The following is a 10,051-nucleotide window of genomic DNA, read 5'->3' on the forward strand; positions in this document are numbered from 1 at the left end:
TGTAAATAGTGTACATAAGTTATTTAAGATGTGATGTATAAACACTATGGAATTCATTCAAATGTATTCGAAAAATAAAAAAAATGTTTGAGAAAAAAAGAAAAGCCTGGAGTATAATAAAAAAACAGGGTTTGAAGAGTAAGCATCTGAAAATGGGAACCTTAAGAAAGGTGTTGAGCAAGGAGAGATTCGGAAACATCATGGAGTAAAAAATATTTCCTACCTGAGAAGGAAGGACAGGTTGAATAGTTCCCTTGTCCAACAAGGGACCTAAGAACCTCCAAGAAATTAGGAAGTTGTCCCAGGAGAGTTTGAGGAATCCATGAAAATGGAAGAAGAGACTTCCACACCATAAAATAGCTCTGATGGATGACACACAAAATCCAAGAATCTGAGGTGATGATATGCCAAGTCTGGAAGACAGAGAGAATTGAAGGGACAAGGGAACCTAGCCAAAGGGTATGGGGTAATAAGTCACACTGAAGCAGGCTTGTCTGATAAAGGAGGCTTCTGAGCCACAGCAGTCTGAGAAGACTTAGCAGGAGGAGCTCGTATGGCGCATGCAAGGTCTAAAGGTTTTGGTATACTGTCTGGGCATTGGGCTATCCTTGGCAGGAGATCCCTATTGTGAAGAATACTGGAAGAATGATATAGAGGCTGCGGTAGCGTTGTCACCTTACAGTAAGACGTTGTCCTGTTCAATTCTCAGCTAGAGCGTCTTCTGTGTGGAGACATGCGTGAATGGGCGTACCTTTGTTCAAGGTTGTGCGTCAGGGCTGGCAACTCAGCACGTAAAAATCTACTGCCAATTATTAGCGGACCGGAGTTCCGCTGTGGCGACCCCTAACCGGGAAAAGCCAAAAGACACAAACAAACTGCAAGAATGATATAAAGGGCATCAAACAATACTCCTGGAACTACAGAATGATATACACAGACTTTTCTCAGCATTAAAATGAATGACTTACAGTAGAGAAAACCAAAGCCTTGGCTCCTGGATCTTTTAGTTGAATTTTCTTCAGGGTTCTGACTACGGCCTCCACTTTGGTAGAATGGCTTCCCTGAAACAAAGATGGAACATCTCCATTATTCCATGAAAACAAATAGGAAAAGGTACTTTAAGACCATCTTAGGAAAGACATTTGCAGAAGTGTAACAATCTAGTTTCTACTTCCCAACATCACACCTACTCTGTTAGCAAAGGTTACCCTGCTCCACAACAATGCCCAACTCATGCTCCTTTATCATCAACTGATATGTGCCTTTATAAAATAAGCATTACTTACTGCCAGATAAACTTCAGTACAGTAACTGGAACACTATAAATGTATACAAAAAGATCACCTACAAAGAGCTGTCTCAATTCAAATCCATACAGGAGTGTGTGACATAACTGATACTGCTAAGTGATTTATCTTCAAAGAAATACTGTTACAGTAAGTATCAACAATACTATTTTACTTTCTGAAAGACACTTACAGCAGGATAACAAATACAAAGATCCATGGGCAGTGCTACGGGATCAATCTTGGGTGATGAACAGCTAAGGCAGGGCACCCTCCAGAACTGCCCAGCCTTGCCCTCAACTTCTAGATGGGAAATCCAGTTTTCCAATGAAATGTAATGGATTGACTTAGGCCCATAGAGCCTTTAAATACATAAAAGTGGCAGCTACCCTAGCAGAACATGCTTCAATGGTCTCTTGACAATATTTGGTTACATTTATAAAACAGACAATAGAATAACTTTGACAAGGTTTGTATTAGAGTATTAGCCAAGCTGACAGTTTGAGAGTCTGCAAGTCTGGGTGCTGCATTCCCCCCCACTTGCATCAAAAGGTCTGAGATCAGGGGAAGCTGACTGGGAGGCTGTAATGTCAGGCTATGAAGTAAGGGGTACCAATGCTGTCTGGGCCAATCTGGAGCAATGAGGATGGCCTTTGGTCTCTCCTCCCTTATCTTGATCAGTACTTTGGGAATAAGAGGCAGCAGAGGGAAAGCATACACAAGTACAGAGTTCCAGGGGAAGGTCAAGACAGCCCCTTTCCACGCTAGGTGGTGATACTCTCTGGTACAGAATTTTTTCTGCTGGTGGTTGAGGTGTGAAGCAAAGAGATCCACCTCCGGAGTTCCCCACTCCTGAGTGACTTGCAAAAAGATTTTTCTGTGGATCTGCCATTCGTGGGGGTCCAGTAAGTTTCTGCTTAAGTGGTCTGCCAGGGTGTTGTTGATCCCTGGTAGGTATTGGCTATCAGATGTAATCCCAAGGAGGAGGCTGTCAGCCAGAGGTTCATGGCTAGCCTGCACAGAGGGTAAGATTAGGTCCCTCCCTGTTTGTTGATGTACCACATTACTGTGGTGTTGTCTGTTTTGGTAAGGAGAACCCTTGGTCTGAGATGGGGTTTGAAGGACAGATGTGTGTGTCCTTTGTACTGCCATCATTTCCTTCTGGTTGATGTGCAAGGGAAAGTGCTGGGCATCCCAAAGACCATGGGTGCACCTGCCTGCTAGGTGAGCGCCCTAAGCAATGTCTGAGGTGTCGGTGGTGATGGTCTGCCCGGTTGTGCGGAGGATGAAGGAAGACCCTTGTTCTTGGCACAGGCCCCTGCCCACCAAAGAAACTTGGACCTTATATAGGGGATCAGAGAGAGAGAGGTCTCTAGAGACTGAGAGTGCTGACACCAAACTTATTTTATTTATTTATTTCCAGTTTGTTTACCAGGGAGGTCCACTGGGCTCAAGAGCCCATTTTCAGTGGAGGCCCGGGGAGAAAAGCTCCTCAAAACACAAGTTACATAGCATATAGAAATACAAACATTAAGTTACCTAAAGATATTGACAACTATAGCAAAAATTTCCATTTCATTGCATTATGGGGAAATGGGGATCCCTGGGGGGAAAAGGATCCTTGAAGCAGGTTACATTACAAGACAAAAAGCAGTAATTACAAAGTTACATAGCATAATTAAGAGAAACATGAGTAATTGCAGTCATTATGGAGTTTTACAGTAGAGCAGCAGGTAGAGTTGTTGAATGAGAAGGTGTTGATTACTTATTTGGTAAGATATTACCAAGGTTCTTTAGACACCACTGAAGTTTTATCATGTGAAGCCTGATCACAGGAATTAGGAGGATGCAAGATGCCATGTACCCCAAGGCTTGCAGGAACTTCCTCGCAGTGAGGTGACTTCTGGAAGCCAGCTGGGTAAAGTTGAGAGGCAGGAAGCTCTGCTTTTCTGGGGATAGGAAGGCCATTTGGGATACTATGTCCAGCACTGCTCCCAAGAAAATGATCCTCCTGGAGGGTGTTTGCTTTGATTTCTTCTCGTTGATGGTGAACCCTAAGGAGGTTAGGAGGGTTTTGACACAGACGGGGTCCTGGAGCAGCTTTTCTATGCACTCTGCCTGAATGAGGCAGTCATCCAGATAAGGGTAAATCTGTATATTTCTCTGTCTGCAAAATGCTATGGCTGGATCTAAGCATTTGTTGAACACCCTGGGTGCAGTAGATAAGCCAAAGGGTAGCGCAGAGAGCTGAAAGTGTTGTGAGCCTGCTTTGAAGTGCAGGAATTTACTGCAGGATTCCCTTATGAGAATGTGAGGTAGGCATCTTTTAGGTCTAGGGTCACTAACCAGGCATTTTTGATTAGCATAGGCAGCAGCTGCTGCAAAGTTAGCATTCTGAATTTGGGGACCACCAGGAAGGTGTTCAGAATGGATAGATCCAGGATGGGGTGGCAAGTGCCCTCTTTTCTGGGAACAAGGAATAGCCTGGAATAAAAGCCTTTGCCTGTTTGATCTGAGGGGACAGGTTCTACTGCCCTTTGGGATATAAGAGTTTGGACATGTTTCAATGCCTCTGTCCACTGATTTGGAGGGGGAGTTCATTGAAAAAAATTTGTATCCCTGAAAAATGATCTTTAAGACCCATTGATCCTTTGTAACAGAAATTTCCTATGCATAGGGAGAGCCTTTCTCCTAGATTTTGGTGAGTGAAAGGAGGGCAGAGGGGGGAGGGGAGTCATTGAGAGTTTTTGCCATAGAGGGATGGCTTAGAACGCCCTGCCTTTGGGGTGGAAGTGGTCTACTGTCTGGTTCTCTGCTGAACCTGGAATAGGGGCCTGGGTGGTCTGCCCCTGCAGGGCTTACTTTGCCCCTGTCTGCTAGGTGCAGGAAAGGACCAGTGCTTAGAGGGAAAATTCCTGCTGAACCTAGGAGGTTGTACCTGAAAGAAATATTTTACTGTTTGCATAGATTTTGCTTTGTCTTCCATCTTTTTAAGCACCTCTTCTGCTTTTACTCCAAACAAGCAGTCCTTATCCAAGGGTGCATTAATTAATTTAGACTTGACATGATTAGGAAGAGGTTGTTCCTTTATCCATGCATGTCTCCTAATGACAGATCCTGACACTGCTGCCCTGCTTGAGGCTTCTAGGGCGTCATATCCGCAGTGCAATGAGTGTTTGGCCAATTGACAAGTAGAATGCAGTAAATCTGTTAACTCTTTTGAACTGGCACAGTCAGGAAAGGTTGAAATTTTTTGCTTTTAATAGTTCCAAAGTGTGTTGCTGATATTTTAACATATGGAACTGACAGTTGAGTGCTCTGATAGCTAAGGTTGCAGAGGTGTATACTTTTTTACCCCATCTGTCCAGAGCTTTGGAATCCTGGTAAGAAGGAGTAGGATTCTTAGCACAGCTAGCCTTAGCTCCTTTAGGTCCCTGTGTAATGACCTCCGGGTCTGCAGCAGGATTTCTGTACAGGTATTTGTGAAAATTCGGTACTCTGTGATACCTGTCAGGTTTACTGGGAGCAGATGGGAGGGCGTTAGGGGCTAAGCTGGATTCATGGAAAATATCATCCACCACCTCTAAGATAGGGGGGATGGCCAAGGGTCTGTGCTGGGGTAGGGTCTAGAAACTCTCTTAGTCTTTTTTTAGACTGAGGGAAGTCCTGGGATTCCCAGTAGAAATGTTTCCTGAGGGTGTGAAGGATTTCCCCAAAGGACAAGTCTTCTGGTGGGGAGGCAGAAGAAATGGATTCCTCTGCATCTGAATCCTCATAAGCAGTCAAAGGTTGTTGTTCCTCTTCAAAATCTGAATAATCAGATTGCTCAGAATCCTGTTCTGTCAGTATTTCAGGAGAAGGGTGTCTTTTCCTTTTAGAAGTTATGGCCTGACTGCCCCCTGATAAGCAAGATGAGATCATCCGCCATTTTAAGTATTTGGGCTACGGGTGGTGGAGCAGGAGTAAGATGGTGGCTAGAGGTAGAATTTCTAAGAGTGGCCCGGCTTCTAGGCCTAAGAGTATTCATCGGTCTGAGAGAAACAGTAGTCAGATGAGAATATGTCATTTTTTGTCTAGATTCTGTAGTGCGAAAGGCCTCCTCGGAAGCCAGTGCCTGCGTTGCAGCTCCAGACCCAACCGAGGCAGAGACAACCAAATTCTCGGAAGACGAAGAAGATTTCTGCGGCATACTGGACTCTGAAAGGGTCTCGGTAGAGGCCTGCATAGATATCGTATTGGGCATCAGGGACTGCAAAAGTGCCTCACTGAATTCTGGTGAACTGATGGCCTGCTTAGCGGTAGAGTCGTCGGAAGGCTTAGCCTTGTGTGGGCTCTCTCTATCTTTATTGCTACGTTTTTTCTGAATGTCTAGGGATTGTTGGCTGACTGACGTTATTTTGGAATGAGAAGAAGGAAGATGAAAATACCTGTCTACAAAAAGCACTCTAAGATGAATGGTTCTCGAGTTAAAGAGGGCACAGAACTGTCAACGTGGGAAGTCATGGTCTGGGCCTAAAAAAGTGATGCAGTATGAATGGAAGTCTTGGTGTGGGATCTGCTTTCCACAGGTGAGATAATTGTTAACTTTTTCGGACATCGGTTAGTGCAAGAAAAAAGGATCCCCAATGGGGTACTTAGCTTTAGACGTTTTCGGCTGTAATTCAAACTCTGGTAGCGAATGACCGCACACTTGCAAACTGCTTCTACTACGGGCTCCATGGTAAGAAAGACTGGTGTAATGGTGTTGGCCGCCTTGCTTTATAGCACTGACGACTTGACGTCAGTCACAAGCGGCAGCAGCCGAAACAGAAAAATATTGACTCTGGTATTCGGGCAGGCCGAGGGCTACCACAGCAGGGTTAACCCACAGGTGATGACTGCAACAGTGAAACACAAAGAACATATAGCATTTTTCCTGATGTTGCTGATGTTGTCCACACTATCTCCAGTAGTTGTTTACTTACAGGTAGCCTTGCTTACTTCGTGGGGAGAAAAAGAGCTGATTACATTTACTGATATTTTCTGTACTATTAACAGTACATCATATTCCTAAGCACGCTTTCTCTTTTTTTTCACAGCTGTGGTAAGAAAACCAGTAAATAAACAGAAAGGTTCAAATACAACTCTGAACTTACTTCATGTAAAACAGAGGAAATGTTTCCAAGGGTCTACCTTGTTTGGATGAAATGTGACAAAAGAATGTTTACACAATGAGGCTACAAGTTCAGAAGCCCTCCTGGCAAAGAAGACGGACACTAAAAAGTCTCTTTAAAAAAACATACTTCAGCCCACTGAAGAAGCTAAACAAAAAAGCAAAGTTCAGACGTTTTACCATGAAGACTTCCAAACCGGTGAAAGTAAATGCTGACATGGTCTTAAAGGCAAAATTTATTTAGAAAAGCTTTAAGTGAAGAAACCATGAACATAATTAGAGTAATCCAGCAGTTGTGCTACTGCCAAGATTTTCATTATAATTGACCAGTTAACTCCCTGACAGAAATCTCTTTTCCATTTAACCATACAAGACTTTCTAGATGGCTTTATGTTTTTTAGAGATCTGGTCACATTAAGCAAAAATGATGACTTCTATGGAATCAGTTCCACATCCCCCCCCCAAGCATAGGGAGTTAGAATTTTGAGGCCTGGATGGAGTAATGATGTATCCTGCTGAAAAAACAAGTATCTTGAAAAGGGAAGAGATGTACTGGCCATCCTGAAGTTTAGAGAATTAAGTCTGTTAAGACCTTTGGACATGAAGAGTACATGCTGTATTGGGGGTAAGATGGAAAGGCATGAAAGACACTACGAGTCCAGGACGAGAAGGTTTTCATCATCTAAGCCGGGCAGCAAATACACTGGGAACAAGACATGGGCAACTGAGTAAAGCCTTGGAAACAAATCTTCTGGTTGTGTTCCTCAGAGACATTTTATAAGGGAAAAAATGTCTAATTCCTGGTACTAGTATATCAGAATCAATTATCTGTTCAATGTGTTTGCTACTGCATTATGTTGCCCTGTTAGGAAAAGTGTCTGCAAAGTGATTCTGTGATCCAGTGCCCATTTGCAAATTGCCGATAGAGTTTATGGGAGTTCTTGCTTGTTAGTGTATCATATAACTGCTGTACTGAAAGACAGTTGGGTGTAAATTTGTCTGAAATGACTTCACTATCAAATCTACAGCTCTTATTACCATCAAATGCATGCAATAATAACATTATTTGGGGTTTATAAACTTTTGAATTGTTAGTGACTTTATACAGGCTGTCAAGACAGAAATGCTTGTTACTAACAATCTGCAAAAATACTAGACAAGATAAAGGGATTCTCAGACTCTGTATGTGTGTAACAGGGCCAAAAAAGGAAGCATTTGCTACAAGGATAAATGTAATTTGCATCATAAAATATGAGTGGCTTGATTCCATGTTTTAGAAGCCACTCAGTTTTTCCTAAAGGCAGTTTTGCAATGGATACCCCCAGAATGCAGGAAGACTTGAAACATAAAGCCCTGAAGTATGGTCCTGCTGAAGCTGAAGGAAGCTTTGCCATCTAACTTAAGAATGCAGAATTTCTGTGCACCTCTCCGGGGGAATATAATTTCCCTAGAAAGAGTTCAAGGAATGACATTTATTGGGAGTTAAAGTGTTTTACATCCTGGGATGAAGGTTGATTCCTAGTAATGGGAATAATTATTTTATCACCACAAAATGATGAGTCATACGAGTGGTGGACTGACATAAAAATCAGGTGTTCATTCAGGTAAGTAAACAATAGCATTTGCTGCATTCTTAGGTATGCAAGAACACTGCATCAATGGGCCCAGATAATACCACAGGATACCTATCAGGCCCTCTGGAATTGCTATTTAACTGTAGCCTCCAAACAGGCTTCATGCCTTATGAATGCAGAAAGAATAGTTGTGTAAGATCTTACCATAACCACAAATGTCCTTCTCCTCCATGTTGCAGTATTCATAACACGAGGGATTCCCCACCTAGGTGACTCGAACATCCAGCTAGTATACCAAAGACAAACTACTGGAAGGTATATGTGACATTGCACATAGGATAGCAGCTTACGTAGACCATAGGAGTGATGCCTGCACATACCATTCTCAGAAATGAATGCCCCAGTTAGAACTCCAGACCAAGGATAAGAGGTAAAAACAAAATATCATCCGAAGAAAAGCATGAACCAAGGGGGAAGGAGGGTGGGATAGAATATTGCAACATGGACGAAAAGGACATCTATGGTTATGGTAAGAACTTACACAACTATTCTATGTCCTTTTACTCTCATGTTGCAGTATTCATAACATGAGGGAGAGTACCAAAGCTCATGGAAGAGAAAGGGAGGTTGCAGCAGAGGAAGTCTCCATGAAACCATGCAGAATTGCCCTGGCATGCTCTGACTCTGGAGATAGTATCCAGCTCTTAATGCTTGGTGAAAGTGTGGGCAGAAGACCATGTAGCTGCTTCCAGAATAGAGGCAGTGTCCAGATCTTTGAAGAAGCCCCAAAGGAAGCTACAACCCTAGTGGAATGAGCTTTTACTGAGGAAGAGAATGTTTTTCCATGAAACACATAGCAGAAAGAAATGGCCTTTGAGATCCAAGTGGAAATAGTCTGTTTAGAAACAGGTTTTCCCATTGCCCTGGGATGAAAGGAGATTAACAGTTGCTCTGATTTCCTAATGGACTTGGTCTTGACTAGGTAAAATCTTAGCGGTCTTTGTACATCCAAGATATATGTAGCACCCTTTCACTAGAATTTTGAGGGGAAGGAAAGAAGGTAGGTAAATTAATAGACTGGTTAAGGGACAAGTCATTAACGACTTTAGGCATGAAGGAGGGGTTTGTATGGAGTGAGAAAAGGTTGAAAACCATTAAGGTTTGAAATTCAGAAACTCTTCTAGCAGAGGTGATGGCTGCCAGCAAAATAATCTTCAGTGTGCAAAACTTCAAAGAAGCTGAGACTGCAGGCTTAAAAGGAGTCTGAGTCAGGTTTCTAGTACAAAATTCAAATCCCAGGGAGGAGGAACAGGTTTCCTAGGAGGTCTGATGTGAAGAAAGCCTTTAACAAAAAGCTTAACCTCTAGCTTAAAAGCTAAAGGAGGAGATAGAGGTAGACATGCAGAACTGACGGACAAGTGGTCTTTAACAAAAGAGTAAGCCAATCTGGCCTTATGAAGCTCACACAAATAAGAAAGAACTTGGGGTATGTCCACTGAAAATGGATCTAGCCATTTCTTAAGACACCAGATGGAGGAACCTCTTCTATTTGGACAAGTAGGATCTCCTAGTATCGGGTTTTCTGGCCTCCTGCAGGACTAGAAGCATGTCCTCAGGAAAAAAAGGTGTCAGAAAGGGATCAGAAACCTATTACCCATGGAGTCAGGCTCAAAGTTGTTAAATGTGGGTGGATAAGAGATCCCTTGTCTTGTGTGAGAAGATCCATCCTGTGAGGTAACTTGTGATGATTGCCCTTAGCTAACTGCAGAAGAAGAGGGACCAGTGCTGTCTTGGCCAAACGAGAGTCACCAACAAGATCTTTGGTGTGTCCTGCTGAATTTTCAGCAAAACTTTCTGAATTGGTGGGAAGGGGGTGGATGCAAAAAGAAAATTCATCACTTCCATGAGAATGATAGGGCAACCACCTTCCATACCAGAGGATCTTAGAATCTGGCACAACATTTTGTAAGTTGCTTGTTCAAAGGGGAGGCAAATAGATCTATCTGAGGAGTACCCCGCTGGTGGAGAATGTCCAGAAA

The 10,051-nt window shown here is 43.0% G+C and overlaps 1 protein-coding gene across 1 annotated transcript in view; it reads right to left on the minus strand.

Moving 5' to 3' along the window:
* SHPRH (SNF2 histone linker PHD RING helicase) overlaps nucleotides 1-10,051 on the minus strand; it is a 1,609,144-nt gene that overhangs the window by 247,683 nt on the left and 1,351,410 nt on the right. Inside the window, exon 26 of the mRNA XM_044068807.1 lies at nucleotides 969-1,061. Coding sequence (XP_043924742.1) covers nucleotides 969-1,061 — 93 coding nt within the window. The remainder of the gene's footprint in view (nucleotides 1-968; nucleotides 1,062-10,051) is intronic.

This window comes from Protopterus annectens, chromosome 1.part0 (genome assembly GCF_019279795.1).
Source record: "Protopterus annectens isolate FY-2018-M chromosome 1.part0, PAN1.0, whole genome shotgun sequence".
Classification (NCBI taxonomy): Eukaryota; Metazoa; Chordata; order Ceratodontiformes; family Protopteridae; genus Protopterus; species Protopterus annectens.